This window comes from Apteryx mantelli, chromosome 8, assembly GCF_036417845.1.
Source record: "Apteryx mantelli isolate bAptMan1 chromosome 8, bAptMan1.hap1, whole genome shotgun sequence".
Taxonomy (NCBI): domain Eukaryota; kingdom Metazoa; phylum Chordata; class Aves; order Apterygiformes; family Apterygidae; genus Apteryx; species Apteryx mantelli.
Window position 1 is genome coordinate 29,457,125 of NC_089985.1, and position 18,100 is coordinate 29,475,224.

Consider the following 18,100-nt stretch of genomic DNA (forward strand, 5'->3'; position numbering starts at 1 on the left):
AAGGCATTCAGGACTCACATTAACATCTAACCAGCAGCAAAAACTGTCACTTCTATTTTAGCCCTCTTAGCTCCCTGATTAGAAAGTTCTATTAACTGAAAGACAGCACCAGTTCACAAAGATAATCAAGAAGAAAGGTCAGTGGTTTATGAAAGGAAGTTCTGGTCTTTCAGTGCACCGCTAGGACTTGAGCTCAGTGCTAGCTCAAAAAACGAAAAGGCAGAGATGCAGCGTCCTTCAACAGTATAAGCCTGGCACCACTCAAAACCATATGGATCTCCTCAAATTGGAGAACAACCACTGAAGCATCAGCCTTCAAATGGAAATCCCCTATAAATGGTGGTTGCAGAGACACTATCAGAAGAATATGTGACAGTCAGCATTGCCAAAGTCGTACTTTATTAAAACCTTGAACTGTTGATAGAAAAACAAGTGTGACATTCTATCACTGTCACCCTTTAACTCAGAGAATCCTAAAAAAAAAATCTTAAAAATAATCTATTTTCTTGATCCCAACACTACATTATCACTGTGGTTCCACTTTCTGTTACAGTATTCTGAGTTCTCCTGCTCCTTGAACAGCAAGAGCCATATACAAAGATTTTTAGAAATATTCACAGTGCATTTTAGGAAGTATTTGGGACCTAACATTACTAGCCCTCATACTGCAGCCTTCCACTCTTTTCCCTAAGCACTATGAATCTGACAGAGAGGGCCTGACCCTGCATGATTCACGCCAATCTGTCTTCAAATTTTATTGATCTGTAGATTTTGAGACTTGAGAGCAGAACGAGGGAACAGTCTACACATGCACGTAAGGGAGGCATCTATTAGGGGATTGGCAGCTGGTGCTTAACCTCCTGCAGGACTGAGCCCACTGCACCAGCAGTCCTTGCTGAAAGCAGTTGATTGGGCTGCAAACTTGGTACTAATCCTGCTCCTGCTTGATTTCCAGGGGAGACTTCCACAGAGTTTTAGCAGAAGCAAGACTGGGCTCTTCAAATAGCAATATTTCATTCCAAGTAGCATTTTCTGACCGTGCGTGCCTCCCCCGAGCTCTGCAGAACAGCACGTGTGAATGGCCTTCATCATCCAACGCTATGCCTGTGTTCTCCTAAGCAGCACAAAGAGACAGAAGGTTACAAGAGTATCTGCCAATGTAAGACCGTTAGGAGATGCACAACAAGAAGTGATGGATTATAATAAAAAAAAGTTGTTTGAGGCTGCCTTTCCTGACAGAGTCTCAACATCACTTGATGGATTATTTGTCAGAGTTTGCCATTTGTGAGTCATGTATCTCGCTAAGCTACAATGCTGGTGGCAGGGTATGCGTATTGCTGTATCTAATCGGAATGGTCTGCTTTGTACACCTGAACTCCCAAAGCTGTGCAGTGCAGCTTTTATGGGTTTTATTTTCCGTAATGACAGAATTAACTACTTGCAGTTCTCTCCTCCATCTGTCCTAATTCAAATGAGGAGATCAGGATTGTCTTAACTTCATTCCTGCCCTCTGAAAGGGAAGATAAAAATATTTGCTCCTACCTTCATAGAAAGCAAAGAAAACTGAGGTCATTCTTGAGACTTCAGCTGCGTAATTTTAAGACTGAAAGAGGGCCTTCCTTTTTTCAAAGATGGCTATTCCATAAACCCTGTATTTATGTACCAAGTTGCTCATATCTCACTACTGCTATACAGAAAATAATTGAAACTTTTTGTATCTGTGTTCTTGTAGTTATACGTTTTTGTCCTTGTTCTTTAGGCATTGCAAATTTTAGGCAAAGAAGAGTGAGGGCTAGGTAAACACTAAGCAAACAGAGCCCTTCAAGTTTACAGGATTTCAGGAGATCTACCATTTTCGTTTACTAGATCAAATACAAGCTGTGCTGATACTGACTCCAGCTGCTTAGTACAGGAGGGCTGGTGAAGCATGCAGTGATCTAAAAAATGAAACAGTCACATCACAAATTATTTTGCTGCCACTGAATATCCTAGGAAACTCTGGGCCAGCCTTCACAGAGAGGTTAAGGACTGAGCTGACAGTCTAAAGACCACTTCCACTTTTACTCTCAAAGATGATCTTCCCAGGTATGTGGTAGAATTTTTCCTGCTCTTCCTAAACTGTCCTTGTTTTATAGGACCACAATAGACTCCAGTCTCCAATGCTGTCAGTCAGGCGCTTTATACAAGCGCAGCATTTATATTCAAATATATTTTAGATCATCCTCTTTGTTGTTTTTCTGCAGTAAAGATTTTATTCTTCTTTACACTAAAATATGAAGGGATTACTTGAATCCACAAAGAGAAAAGGTTTTCACAATCTGAAATGCATTATCATAATTCTTCTCCCCATCACTTGACTCATTTGATTAATATTTGCTATATATAATAGATATCAAATATACAGTACAACACCATACAAAATACATACCAAATATTTTTAAGGCATAAGAAACTGACGAACTTTTATAAGTAGTTGGTGCTATTACAACGAATAGGCCATCTCCTAAGGACCTAAGTCAAAGGCCAGAGGGTGCTTTGATAACGCTGTTTGGTGCCTGTATACGCACATCCCATTAAAGTTTATTAGAGCCCAAAACGCTGTGCAGCCCTGCTGTGCACAGCAAACACCACACTCAAACAGTTAACCTGCCCCTCCTCACCGCCAGTGCTGCAAAACGCATGCGCTCCACGTGCCCCGAAAATCAGGTCGTTCACCGAGGCACCTGCGCGTTACTTTGGAGAGAGTTCACCAAAGCCCAGGACACGTCTCAGCCCGACGATGAGGCTTCGGTGGAAGCCGAAAGCCTAAACCAAAGGCAGGAGCTCAAAGAGCCTTGTCCAGCCGCCATCTGAATCCGCACACAAGCTCCACCACGCTGCCGGGCCGGGGCCGCCGCCAGCAGCTTCGTGGACCAGTTAGCGACTGCCACAGGTGGCGAACAGGCTGAACGCGGCTGCAGGAGGCGCACCGTTACCTACAACGGAGCAGAAAGCCGCCTTGGCAAGGTACATGGGAGGCTGTAGCCTTCACTGTGTGGCACAACTTCCCCAAATATTTGAGAGCTTTACCAGCTTGCAGAGCAGGAACTGGAGCCCTTTATGCTCCGTTTCCGTGCAAGATTCCCAGCTCAAGACCAAAGACTGCATTCGCTTCTGTTAGCTTTTAACCGGGCTAAAACGCCCTCCACCACGATCCCTCTCAAGCCGAGGGTTGCCCTGGAAGTGCCCTGTGGCATTTTTCAGTGCTGCAGCTCCATCTGGCAAAATAGGTATTTTGTAGCCTTTTCCAGGCACAGAAACTTCCACGTTATAAGAAAAAAGTCCTAAATTCCAAATCCAAGCCAAGCATGAAACTCACGAATCCCGAGTGACTGCTTTTTGGACCTGTTCCTAACTGGTGAGTCCCCTTGGTTTTCAGCACTTCTCAGACTCCTGCCTGAGATTCCTAGCCAGACACTCAAGGTCAAAAACGTGGTTTTAACTTTGTGTTTCACTATCCCCACGTGGAATAAGGAATTACTACTTCTGTACTTTAAGGCAGGAGTCTCCATTTAATGTTTCTACAGCACTTTGAGATCCTCAGAAGCAAGGTGACATGTAAGTATGAAGTATTATTATTTAATGAGTTGAGGGAAAGAACCTTGTGTTTTGGAAAATGGGAAAGTTGTGCGTGTGTAAAATATAAAAACAGCCACTCAAAACTACATTAGAAGGAGAATAAAAGAGAAAATTAAGATTTGTTTAGGGTTTCCTTTCCTATTATCTAAAAAATACATAGCCTGGTTAGAAAAGTAATATTTAGGCAATCACCACACCCAAAATCTTTTTTGCTGTTTCTGCTACTCCTTTAACATCAAAATTGTATCATTTCATTACATGATCATGTTATCACTTTTGATGATTACATATATTTGCACAAATTGCACTATGTATGTATAATCAGATAATTATTAAAAAAAACCCTTTTTCACAAGTTTCAGCTAAGACAACTTTAAAGCAACTAAATAGACCAGTAGAGTAGAGACATCCAGAGTGAATCTAAGCCTTTAATACCTATAAGCACTACACAGCTCTCCTAATTACCAGTTTTATACCCAGTTGGGGCTAAAATATTAGCTTTAATCCTTCACAATGAATTTAACTTTGCCCCCCAACTTCACCATTCTTTTCATATAGTTTTGTTTCAAATCCTGCCTTGTCTAAACTTGCTGCAACTATAGCACGTTCCTTCTTTTGTGACTTAATGTTGTAATTTGAAAGAAAAATGTAAGAGTAATTACTGATGTAATAAAACATGAACATACTGTAGACAACTCTATGGAATTTTAATTAGGAAAAGTAGGTTCTTATGATTTCCCTGTTCTCCTTTCAATGAGCTGTCACCCAGTGAACATCTTATTTTCAGGAATTTATTTTGAACACTTTTTGTCAACTTTGGCTTCATATTTCAAAAGCATAAACAGAAAGCAAATTACGATGTTGCTAAATGAGGGCTTGAAATGCAATCTTCTTATAGAAATATGTATGTCTAACACAGCTTCTCTTTGTATTGATTGCTATGTGGAAAAATATGAAGGTATAAATATTAGCAGAGCTGGTTCTTTTTAATTTCTTTGCACTTAGATGTGGCCTCAGTCTAAAGAATCTAACCAGACTCTGACAGTTAAAGATTAACAGTCCTGCCATACCAGCCAGCTTGACAAAGGAGCTTAGCTTAATCCTTAAGGCAGTATAAGATGTCTTATGAGTATTACTGTGTAGGAGCACAACTTTAATAAACACAGTGTAATTTTCAGTATTTTTACTGATGTAAAGTATGGGACATCGAAAAAAATATTGACACATCTATTTGTTTTCCAAGGAAAATAGAAATTATTATTATTATTTTTTTTAGGAGATTACTTTTATTTTGAATTTCAAAGACACAATGCTTTGCACATACTGGTACACAAAAAAGCAATTCCAATTAAGAAAAAAAAAGATGCAACCTCATCATCTACACTCAAAAAGAGATGGCCTTACAATTTTGGCTGAACTGGCTTATGCACCACTTTGTTAGAGCTGCCCTTAGTTTTCACCTCTGATCTCAGTCACAAGGCCTTCACGCACTTCCTCTGAGCAATGCACTCAATTTAAAATATAAATTGACTTTAAAAAGTCTTGAGGACTTAAATAATGGTTTGTCCTTGGACTTAGCATGACCTTGGCTGATATCACCCCTTGCACTTCCAAGTGGAATTAATCTTTTCTCATTTGCTATAGACTGTGCAAATGAACCATCACACCTGAAAGTTCAGAAGTTAGTATCCTAACTGTCATCTTAAAGTAATTTTTTTTCCACATTATGCACTACAAATAAGATATGTCATCTTCATAACACATTGAAAAATATCCCTAGGAAGCGGTATACTTATAAAAAAGATCAGTTCTGAGAAACTTTAATAAAGCTGATGCATCTTATCATCCATCAATTTATTCTAGATGTGCCCAAGAGCACCACTATAGGTATTAGGGCTTTGTCAGTATTTTTGTCATAAATGCCATTTCTAAGGTGCTCCTAACACTGCAGTTTTACTGTATCCCATATCAATATGAAACCTGCGAGACCAGGTTTCCAGGTGCTGTGAATTGCTTCAAATCTAGATTCAATCTGAAGATACCCGGCCCATGTTAAAAAAGCAAAGGAGAAAATATTTTAGTGACTTATAAGCTAGATTTTACACTGGAGGACTCTGTCTTTTTTGCATCTCAAAAATCTTAACAGAATTAAGTTTTTAATCAAGAGTCCAAATACATTCTGGATTTTTTTTCCCCCCCAAATCAAAGAAAAGCAAAGATCCAAGTGGTGTTATTCCACCTCGGCACCAGTGACAGCTCTGATGGGGAGCAAGCGGCGGCTGCGCCTCCTGCGGGAGCCTGCGCCGCTGCAGCGCCGCTGCCCTCCGCGAGACCAGAATCACCATCCTTCCCCTCTCCCCACATAATCACCAGCGGTGCAGGGTTTCAAATCGGCACAGCTGGGAGTGAAAAGTGATTCTAAAGCATCATTTCACTTTCCAGGCCAAAATGGCTACAGGCATAATTTAAGATACCCTGAAAGCTGCTCTGTATTGCACAAATTGCTGCAGATCAAAAGGGATCACTGTGCTGGCAGAAATCAGACACGCCAATGCCACAGATACCCTCCTGGCCCTGACAGCCCTGCTCCACGTCTACCAGCTGCACAAAGTACCTCATTTGTGCCCTTAAACCACCAGGGATGCACCCACACTACTACTGATAAAGAACATTCAGCCCAGCTATAACTAGCCTCATCGCTTCTTTACGCTACTACTGAGGCATAAAGCAGATACAGGAAAAGTGAAGAATTTTGCTCCAGTTTTGATTCTACTTTTTAAAAACTATAGCTTTTGGCTGTTTGTAAAAATTAAAAGAGAAGTCAAAATTAAATCTATGAATATGATAATTATGGATGGGAAGAGGAACATTAAGGCTCAGCAGTCTTACATTAATTAGATTGTGAGGATATTAGTAAACATCCCATCAGCTTCAAAAATTCTTCACTGACTGAAATTAAGATGCAGTTGTCAACATTGCCAAAGAAATGAACATGGTAAGAATACCAGAAAATACATTACAAATGAAATAGCATATATGTATATAGAAACAGTCATATTACAAAACAAAAAAAAACCCAAAAAACAAAAAAAACACCTCCAACAACTTGGCCTGATTTTCAAACATGAGTTTCTAAAGCAAAGCAATGTGCATTTTCTTCCTCTGACAAGAACATGCCCAGTAAAAATCAGCATGTTTTGTAGATGATGACTTAGATGACCGATTTCTGCTCTGTAAGCTTAATTTTAGCTATTTCCAACTCTGAAAACCCGACCCACGATGTTACCTATCATATTAGGCTGTTGCACGCAAGATAAATGCCGAAAACCAGTCTTTTTTATAGGTCTACTAAACATCTGGCAATCTGCTCTAATGACCAGAATTTACTTGCTTCCCAGTGCTCTGCTTACGTATGCAACACTTCTGCCTCAGCCCTGAAAAGCGTGCAGCTGCACAAGAAGCCTGCAGGTCGGAGTCATATTCTCCTTCCAGATTAGGTAGGAAATTCCTGGTGGTGTGGTAGAGGGCTGAAAACACTCCTCTGAAGGAGCATTAGGAGACCATTAGGATATGCAACAAGCAGTTTTTTGCAGGTAGATGCAAACAAATATTGACCACGCTCCGTACAACCACAAGCAAGCTCTGCCCACGCATCGGACTGCAGGACACACAAAACCATGATGTAAGCTACGTAACCACACTAAACGTGCCAAACCCAAGGTAATAAATCCTTTCTCTCACTCAAGCTTATTAGTTCTGGCTTAGCAACATGCAAACTGCAACTCCTGAGCTGCCAGGGCAGAGCTGATGCCTCTCCAACCGGCTCAAAGGGAGGGCAGAGCACACTCGCGTCTGCTGGCAAAAGCTCACACAGACATATGCTTCGACATCATGTCAGCTGGCACTTGGCAAGAGGGGGAAGCCCTCGCTGAAGTGCTGGTTATTATGTATAGTCCCATTCACATCCAAGGTAGTTCTCATGGATAGCGTGAGCAGTATTAGACCAAACAGACCCAGATTTCATAATGGTCACGATGCAAATGAACTGATATTAAAAACAGAAACAAAGCCAGAGCAGTGCTACAAAAAGAATACACAAGTAGATGAACAAATGAAAACAGCAGCAACTTTGCTATAGGTTTTTAATTTGCAAAACGCACTTTGGATAGCCATCAATAATAACAATTATAAGGAATATAAGCATTAAGAAAGAAATTATCTAAATAAGTTAAAGTGTCCTTTCTTTTCCTTATTTTTTTTGTAAAAGGAGTTTGCCTACAAATACCCAGACACAGGCAGATGAGCTGAGGAAGGACAGGCAGCATTAATTCTGCATCACTCTGGCAGCTGCAGCAGAACACTGACTGTATTCTGAGATTTTATGTTCCTATTTTAGAGTCAACCAATATGCTGAGATGTGTAAAACTAACCCATTTACAGTAGTATTAGGAATAAAATGGAGAGCAACAAAATTTAGGAGCACGTTTGTCATTATTCTAATCTCCCAGGATGAAATTCAGCCAAGCGTCTGAAGGACTGACCCAAAGATGCCACACACTGTGCTACAGTGGAGCAGGGAAGGGGCAGCACAGGTGGCACAACAGCACGTACTGCCTGCGAGCCTCTATGCTCCGAATAAACCATCAGGGACGGGACCGCACCAGACCTGCCAGAGGCTGACGGAGGATGAGGTCAGGGGAACAGTGCCTCTGTGGATTTGGCCAAAAACTTTCTCATAAGGACTATGAACAAGTCTTGGAAATCGTAATTTTTTTTTTTTTTTAAAAACTCATTTTTGCCATTGTTGAATCTTTGCAAGCACAAAGTGCCTACAGTTTGGATGGTTAGAGTTGAAGAACAGCTAGCATTTCAAATGCAGTTTCATGCAACAGAGGTCCCTGGCACTACACCTGTGAACTGCCCAGAAATGCTCTGGGCACATGCACACCATCAGCCCCACAATGCCCCAGCCACCTTCAGCCCACCCTGACCCCAAGTGCCACGGAAAGCGCAGCATGGGAGCCAACCAGCTCCAGAAGAAATACAGCTGCCAAAGGTCAGGATTTATTTGCTCAGGTACGGTGCAACTATTCTGCTTCAAACTGAAGCTAGCAAGCCCAGCTCGAGCTACACTACGTGGACTTACTGACCCAGTCTCCGCTAGCTTTGGGATCTCTGCATCGCACTTTATTACCCAATAAGCACATGCTGCCATCCTGTCCGTCACCTTGATTATGGGCTTCCTCAGATCCGTATGTTTCGTACAGGTCAAAAGGGTGAATTTCATTGAAACAGAATAAAAATGTCCATCCACAGAGAATGCAATGCAGGCGAGAGAGCTGAGAAGGAAACGAGCCTGAATGCGACTCACGTCACTACCAACGAACCACCACCGCCTGGTGCCTCGAACGAGGAGAAGAGGTTTTAACCCTGTGCAAGGAAATGGGTACGCAGTGCGTCTTTGGCGATGAACACAATCTCCAGAAGCCTATTTCTTAGTGAGCAGTTTTAAGCATAATGATACTCCTTTAACTTTTCTGTGCGCAAAGCTTGATATGGGTGTATATTTGCACAAACTTTCACCGTTTTCTTTTCCTTAGAGATAACTCTTAGGACCGATGGTCTGCTGAGTGTTATTACATCTACGCTGGGTACTGACCTGCTATAGCTGAGGGCAAGATATACTCTAATTTAACACTGTCCGACAGTATAAGCTTTACCGAATATTTTGATTCTGCAAAATTAGAATAGTAACAATATCTGAGGATGTGAGTAACGCACTGAACTAAAAATATAGTATTTGCTAGGGTACTTGGAAGCCTTGGTAAACAAAATGCATATTCCAAATGCACTGTTTACTGAAAAACATCTTCCTCCTCTTTTTCCAGGTTATTTCTTACCAAACCATCCATTCTGTGATGGAGGTTTTTCTATAGCCACAATGAGTGTTGTCTTAAAGTGTTTTATTTGAGGACAAAGCACATATTTATATATTCATGTTCTGTTACTTACAACAGTCTAGATTACTAAATCCCCCCCCAAAAAACAACAAAAAAACCCTGATCTATGCTGCCCATATACCATGTAAACCCATTACTGTTCTCTTTCCTTGTAGAATGAACATTTCGCACCACCAGTGCACTGTCACTGTGAAAAAATACTCAAAGGTGATGTCTAGTAATTACTTTGGTTTGCCCTCTCCATATTTTAAAATAACCCAATCTTAACCCAAAGTTTTCTAATAATGTTCCTGTAAGAATCCAGTATTTACTACTGCACTTCATATACACACTGTGCTTCTCTTCAATTGTATGGGGAAAACTGCCTCCCTGAATCTAATCCAGGCACTAACAGTACTGCCAGCATTGGCTAACCCCAGCTCAAATGTTGTACGTTCTCTATGGGTGCATGTGTTCCTCAGAGCAGACCTATATTGCAAGTTACACCATCAAGGGACACCTCTAAGGGGCACCTCAGAGCTCTGCTTCGCCATTTGTGTTTCGCACTTCTGTTGCAAAAAGACTCTCTGAAAGGCAGAAACTTAAGGCTTTGGTTTGTTCCCTCTCTTCCCATGCGATTCTTATTCTAGACTGCATTTGGATATTTTCAAGAGTGACAATGGAGACCAATTAATAGAGGTTTCTGAACTGAAAATATTTGCTCTGCCAGCTGCTAGGAAACTTCAGTAATTAGCCTGGTCTTAACACTCTTAGCTTTAACTGTTAGAGCAAAACAGTGATGACTAATGGAGATTGCTTAGGGATGAGGTGAAGCAGCATGATGCTTCATCTCACCTTCAAAGTAGCTTTTGTGCTGTCACATCAGCTTATATCAGCACCAAATGACTGCTGATTTGATCATAATTGCCCTAATTAGAAGTTAAATTAATACAGTGAGTTGTTCAGTATCAATGCCACCTCAGCATCAAGGATGTGCATACAGAGCATTACTGAGCAATACAGGTTGAGCTAATCTAGAAGGTCATTGGCACAAGGAAACTCTTCCTGTAGTCTCTTGTTCTGAAGATATCATATAGTTAAGGTGACACTCAACTTCAACTTACAACCCAGGACAGGGACAAAGGGAAAACTTAGGGAACTCCGTTGAGAGATATCCGTCAGTTGTGAACAAAAATTACATTTCCTGTCAGTGAAAACCTCATTTGGTTCAGACTTATTTCCACCAAAGATTAAAACCCTTTAAAAGAACAATTTGTCTTCATAGAAAGATGAAAATAGCCTAAAATGCTCACAGTCAAATGCAGCATGCAAAAAATGTACAATATGGCAAATCTAAATGGTTATCAAATATAATACACTTCAGCACGTACTGGAAATATAAATGTCATTGAAACTAATGATGAAAATGGAAATAATCAGAAATAATCTTTTTTTTTTTTTTTCAGTTTCAATGAAACAATAAAGCTACCTCAAGATTTTGGATAATGTCAGAAGTTCCACAGGGTGAGATCTTCATCTGGTATGAACTGCAATACATTTCTCCGCTTTCAAAGCAACAATGACCATTTACTCTCCTTTATCTTCTCAAAAACCAGGAAATGATCAGAACACAGCTGGTTTGTGTTTGGGTAGGCTTTTAGGTATCACATTAGATGAATTAATGTAATAATACCACATATTAGATGCATATTAAATGTCTTTCAATTTTCAGGGACATTTGAATATTTAATGGTACCTGCACTCTTTCTAATCAATTCTTCCAAGAAGTCCTGACCTCTGCCTGGAGTCACCATCTCTATTAGTCAGATTCCATCTCTAATGGCACTTATTTTATAAAGAATTGGGCAATAGTGGTAGCAGTGAAATACTATTCTTTTTTATTATTCTGTTGGCTAACATCAGTGTTCTCTCTCAAGCACCCACTGGCGTCAAAATTCTGTAGAAATTTTGTCCAACTACAGAACACAGCCCTTTTCAAAAAGCTGAATAAAATAAATGTCTAACTGCACAGCTAACTGATACCTAGTACCAATAATATGCACAAGACTTCAAGATACTGTAAGGGGAAACAATGCCAAGCTAGGACTGCTGGCTCTTTGCAGAGGTGCCAAGCAATCTGGAAAACAGCAAAAGGGACCATTTTCCATCACTGTCGCATCCTCTGTACTGCACAGTAAGTGTTATCATCTAGCCCACACAGAGGCTGCTAAAAATCTTAGACAAGAATCATCAAAATGAATGAACCCAGTATTATGATGCATTAGGCTGAAAAAGTAGACTACTGCAGTAGCTCAAAAGCAAGAAAATATAAAACACAAGATAGTCATTATTCAAATACTGGGTAAATCTGGTAAAATATAATCGTCTCTGGAAGGTGTGTGTGTGTGTGTGTGTGTGTGTGTGTGTGTGTATCCAATGACATTTTCCTGTTGTCACAGTCCTACTTTAAAAAAAAAAAAAAAACTCTGTCAGCTTTACGAGGGTTTTAATAAACTTAAGCTTACTAAATTAAAAAGTAATTGCACTACCTCAAAGAAAAAGAAGCAACCAGCAAAACACAGAAAAAGAGGCTTTTCGGAGTCGCACCTTGCTTAGATTTATGGCCTGTGGAAGTGTCCCCCAACAAGGTTATTCTAGAATAAAGTCTCCCCCTTGTGGATCTCTGACATTATAAAGGCTCCATCAACTACGTAGCATGATAAAGCATACAATGCATAAAGCATTGTATCGTAAAGTCCGTGCTCCTTCCTTCACAGGCGAGGATTCCACAGGGGCTAATAGCAACCTGTAATGAAACCACGGTACACAGCTTGCTTCAGCTCAGTGGGTTCAACCCACCTCAGGCAAGACAAGCCGTTTTGCTCCAAGATACCTTGCGATTCAGTGATAAACGCATTTGAAAGAGACTGAAACCCTCAAAATAATTTCACTCTCTTCCCATTTCTCCATTCCACAGAAGCTAGTTGTGAAGCTTGGGTTAATGACCCCACAAACCATTCAGAGCAAAAATGGCAATGGTTTAACTACTTCTGTAGTAAGTCAAATTTCAGACTGTTTTTATCTGATAGAATTAGAGAGAGAGCATAAAACATGGCAAGGTATTCTGCCCTTTTAAGTGCAAAAAGTTACTATCCTAGAAGAAACAGTTTTGTCCCAGAGTGAGTACTCGTGTCTCAGAGATTATGGGAGCTATAGGACTATTTGCAGAATGATTCTTCCTCAAACACTTCATTAACTACACTATTCTCTGATCCACATTAATTTAAAGGGATCACAAAGACTTCTTTGCATATGATAATTTATATTATTATGAAATTATTGCGATCATTTACATTCTCATGCTGGTTTCAATGCTCTCTTAAGGTGTTTAAACATGGGTCTAAATACATTTGTCTGCAAGACTGATTTTGATATGTTACTGTGTTTTCTAAGAAACAAAATCTTTGATGGCTCGCAATACTACGCTATTACATATGTGATAAACTCATATTTTATCCGTAGTACCAACTGTTGAGTCAATACTGGGTAAAAAGCTTTTTAAGTATCCAGAGACATGTTCTCACCTCATTTCAGAATAGTAATATGATGGTTAAATATTTATTTCTTGTAAGTTTTGGAATAGTGCTAGGTTTCCTGCTTTCATTAATAGTTTCCTATTTGTATGCAGTAATTGCTTTAAAAATATTAGCATTGTAATTCCTTGCTAGCACTGTGATAAATCAACAGAAAGTTTTATCTCTGTGCCTCCCCACAAAAGAACATAATTCTGCTTCCCTCAACACCAATGACAAAATCCCTCTAATTTCCGGATTACACAAAGAATTCGTGAAAGATGTTAGTTTGACAGTCTGGGACTCTCGTCCTTCCTAACCACAGAGGAGATGCGACAGCGAAGCAGCGCCGGCTCTGCCAACGTGCCTCTGCACAAAGCAGCAGCCCCTAGAAGCAGAGGGCAGCCGCTATTTCTCCACTCCCTTCAGTCCTTGACCTCTCAACAGCAGCTGTCAACAAACCGTGTTCTCTGTGCCGACTGCGAGCTATAGACATCTGGCTACTAGGAACAAATATACAATCATTCATTTCAGATGTAGTCAATGACTTTTAACTGCTGTTGGCCTGCGACATGGTGAGGAGAAATGGCAAGAACCACTTGCTGAAGCAGGTGCCTTTTTTTTTTTTTTTTTTTTAAATATGAAGAGTTCAGTTCAACAAAAAATGAAGTTTGCACTGCTAAACTGTGAAAGGCTGCTAATGTTATGAACATTGGTTCTGATCTCTGCTGCCTGATTCAGGGGAAAATGAGCTCGCAAAATCTATAGAGGCAAAACACTAAGAAACAAAACCTCACAAATCTGACCAAGTGACAAGAGACTCCGGAACAAAGACTCTTCAACCTAGTGAAAAGAATATCACATATTTTAGCCATATTCTCAGAGATTACCTGCTTATCTTGACAGGATGGACGAGGAACTACAATTCTTACTGAATGCAAAATAAAAGGGGGAAAGTAATTGGTAATTACAATACTGCAAGCTGTATTTTAAAGTCATTGATGTTTTAACCAAGTACTTTGATTTTCCAGCAAAAAGTCTCCATACATGATCAGCCAGCACTACTAAATGAGTTGCACTGCTATTAGTGATAGATGTACTCTATGGTATTTCAATAATGTGGTTAAGCTTTATCCTTGAAGAGAAATGTCTATACAACCATATAACATAACTTTTGTATGTGCCAACACTCATATTTGTAACTTTGGATGAATAACTTCATCACTTACCATGTAACTTCTAAATATATGTGTATTCTTACTCACATTAAGCACATCAGAATGGGAACAGCACCACAAACATTAACCTAGGTTTTCATATTAAGCCAAACTACAGGATCCAGAAGCATAAAGCCTGCCTAAAGTTAAGAACACGTTTTAGCTCCTAGATCCGAGTTCAACATTCGGTCTACAACAGTAGACTAAACAGTGGTAGGCAGTTAACAAACTGCCAGTAGTGCATGAAGGGATGGATTTTGCATAGTTTATTCAGCTTCTGGTCAGATAAACCAAAATTCTATCTGGGAAATTAAAGAAGCTGTGTTGTGAAAATCTACCGTTAATTGTCATTTCACACTGCCACCTCTGGGGCCATCAAAATAAGACACATCACTGCTCAAGTCATTTCCCCCCCTTACCTTTCCAAGCCTGTTGTCTTCATACAACAGGAGCTTTTCATCTCTTTACAGAGCTCCCTGTCTCTTGAAATATCATGTCCTCCTCACAGCTATGCAATTTTATCTTGCTCTCCTCCTGCAGTTCTAATATTTCTTAAACTGCTCCAATTCCTTCATTTTCTCTCACTTCGGACTGGACTTACATGCTGCCATTCAAGCCGTCTCCCATACAGTCTCCAGTGTCACACCCAACAAACATTTTCTCCGAAAATTTTTATTTCCCAGTTCTCGCAATATCTCTCTTTCTCTTATCATCACTGATCCTGCATCCTTCATCTTCCAAAGCCCTGATGCTTGTGATCTTCTGTGTTCTCCAATTTTTATTCTGCAGGAAACCTATGTATTCTGGATTGTAAATCCATGTTAAATATGTGGGTCTGTTACATTACTAAAATAAATACACTATTAACAGTCAAATCTGAACCCTTCTGTCCCCCATCATCTCCCTATGGTAGCACAGTTTCCTCACTGCTTTGTGTGCCACAGTGGCATAGCTCTCTGCATGATCTCACGTGCATTAAAATAAGACAAAGCAAGCTGGGGACACAGCAGGGACTCGCATTATCTTCCTCTTGACCCACAGAAGTTACATGGAAAAGTTATTAAAGTTTCAGCAAATTATTACTGTGAGGCATGAGCTATGTGCAATGAAATTCAGAAATACAATATCTGTAGGGTTTGGGCCATAATAAAAAAATATTAAAAATCTAGAGGAGCAGGTCTTTCCAAAACACAGGGAGACATTAAGATCACCGTGGAAAATAACAAACACGGAATACTGATTTTAAGTGCGTTCTACTAATGAGGCGAGTTTTGGAGTCAGGAGAAACCGTAGAAGGAGGTTACCAGTATCAGATGGCTACTCACGTAGAGGGCCTTAAAAACCTGTAGATGCTTTCTCAATTATTTCTGCTCACAAAAATCATGTTCATATATATCTACATCTCATTACTACAGCCATGTCAAAGAAGGACAAAAGAACACCTTGCACAGTAGGAATCCAAGTGGCCAAACTTGTTTTTTCTATAGCCAACAGCCCTTATTTTTGAGAAGTTCTAGAATAACTGTGTAAGACAGCAAATAAAACCTGCAAGGGATCATCATGAGCTATTTCTCTGTGTTAAGAGCACTACAGATAGCTCTTGCATAGAAAGTGAAGCCAGAAGGAACAATAAAAAAATCCCTGTATATCAAGTCAGTAGTACCTCTAAACTCAGCCCAGTAACTTCTTCGACTGCAGAGTATGTTTCAGAAAGATGCCAGTCCTGATGTGAAAACACTAAGAAGCTGAGAATCACCACTTTGCTTCCCCCCTCCCCATTTTTACTGTTAAACCAATGCATAGCAAACATGATCCAGGGGTTTGGTAGGAAGGGGTCTTTGGAGCCTCCAGGTAAACACAGAGGAATCTAAGCACCACCCAGGGCAGAGGAATCTGCCTTCTGTGAAACTTGCTGAAGCTCAGGCATCTCTTCAGCAGGGCTGTTCCCACCTTGCCCACCTCAAATCACAGTCTGTCCTGTGAGAGATAGCTAAGCTTAGTCTACCAGTCTCCAATAAAAGGGCATCGTGGTCTGGCAATCCAGCCAGGTAATTCCTGTGCCAAGGAGAGGGACATCAGTTGTTCACCATTAGACAGGTGCCCCCAGATTTCTGGGGTGGAAACTAGGGTTGACACCTTCTGCTCCAGAAGGAGAATAAAAAGGTCATCTAGGAAGCGAACGCAGCTCTTGGCTTCCCAAGACTGAATGAGCTAAGGATTAACACCTGCCTACTGACCTTTCCCTTCCAGGTGCTGAACCAACTTCTTTAACCCTGCTTTAATCTCACCACAAGCTCTCACCCACCCGTGTAGGGCACCTGCAGCAGTCACACCTGAAACGGAACGCTTCGCTCTCCGTGCTCCCCCGGGCAAGGGAGGGCAAAGCCCGTACCCCGATACAGAGGCCCAGGCGGGACGGCGGCGGCGAGGCTGCAGCAGGGCGGCCCGGCCCCGGCGGGGGGGGGGGGGGCTCCCGCGGGGCCCCCTCTGGGCGCAGGGGCCGGGGGCGCGGCGGAGGCTCACCTTGTGCTCCAGGACGCTGATGTAGCCCTCCAGGAGGCCGGTCCCGCCGGGGGGCGCCGGGCGGTGCTGGCCGCGTCCCGGCGGCCGGCTGGGCGCCGCCGCCACCTGCTGCTGCCGCCGCCGCGGCTCCGGGTGGCCCCCGCCGCCGATGCCGCCGTACATGAGCAACAAGCTGGTGCACATGGTGGTGAGCGCCAAGCACACGGCCAGCCCCTGGCGCTGCGGGCGGAGAGAGGCGGCTCAGCGGGTCCCCGCCGCGGGGCCGCGCCGCTCCCCGCAAGTTTCCCGCCGCGGCGCAAGTGCGGCGGGGGGACGGGGACCCCGTGCCGCGGCGCCCCCTGCCCCTCTCCCCGCCTCCCCTCCGGCGTCCTCTGCTCCCCCTCGCCGCGCTCCTTCCCACCCCTCCGTCCCCCCCTCGCACACCCCGTTCGGGCGTTTTAGGGGGCGCCGGAGACGGCGCGCTCCCGCTCCCCGAGTTACCGCCAGCGCCGTCCTCACGCAGGTCGGCTTTCTACGCGCTCCTTAAAACGCGCACACACGGACACGGCCACCCGCCGGCCACCGGCAACACGAATAAAAGAAAGCAGGTGGAAAGTTGGTCCCCCCCCGCCTCCGGGGCTCTGTCCCCCGCCGCGCAGCGCCGAGGAGCCGGGGGCAGCCGCCGCGGGGGGCCGGGGCCGCCCGCCCGCCCGGGGCAGCCCCGCGCCGCCGCCGCCGCCGGGGCGGGATAAGCGCTGCCAGCAAAGCACTTACCATCAGCGTCCTCATTTTGTGCGGCTCCCGGCCGCCCGCCCTCCCGCTCCCCGCTAGGCTCTGCATGGCGGGGGCGCCGCAGACATGGCTCGGCCGGGAAGCGCCGCCGTGCCGGGGATCGGGGGGGGAATTACAGCCGGCCGGACCCTCGGAGCCTGCCAGAGCCGGGTCCTCGGCTGCCCCGCCTGCCTCCGCCCCCGCCCCCGCCTCCTGCCGCCGGCGCGGCGGCGGCTCCGGGCAGGTGCAAGTTAACTTCTGCCTCCCCCCGGCCGCGCTGCTCCGCGGAGGGGGCGGCGGACGGGCGGGCGGGCGCCCCTCACCCGGCCCCGGCCTCCGTCCTGCTGGCAGCGCCGGGGCACAGCCCCCGCATCGCATTACTTATATTTTCCCCTAGCGGAAAATCCGTCATTCTCCCACCGCTAGCTGGGTTTCCTGAAGCTGGCAGTGTTCAGGCAACAGTTTAAATCCATGTTGGTAA

The 18,100-nt window shown here is 43.2% G+C and overlaps 1 protein-coding gene across 1 annotated transcript in view; it reads right to left on the reverse strand.

Moving 5' to 3' along the window:
• Positions 1-17,688, reverse strand: part of ST6GALNAC5 (ST6 N-acetylgalactosaminide alpha-2,6-sialyltransferase 5) — a 69,872-nt gene extending 52,184 nt beyond the window's left edge. Inside the window, exons 1-2 of the mRNA XM_067300465.1 lie at positions 17,623-17,688; positions 16,870-17,088 (exon numbers count right to left, since the gene is read on the reverse strand). Coding sequence (XP_067156566.1) covers positions 16,870-17,088; positions 17,623-17,688 — 285 coding nt within the window. The remainder of the gene's footprint in view (positions 1-16,869; positions 17,089-17,622) is intronic.
• Positions 17,689-18,100: the final 412 nt, after the last annotated feature.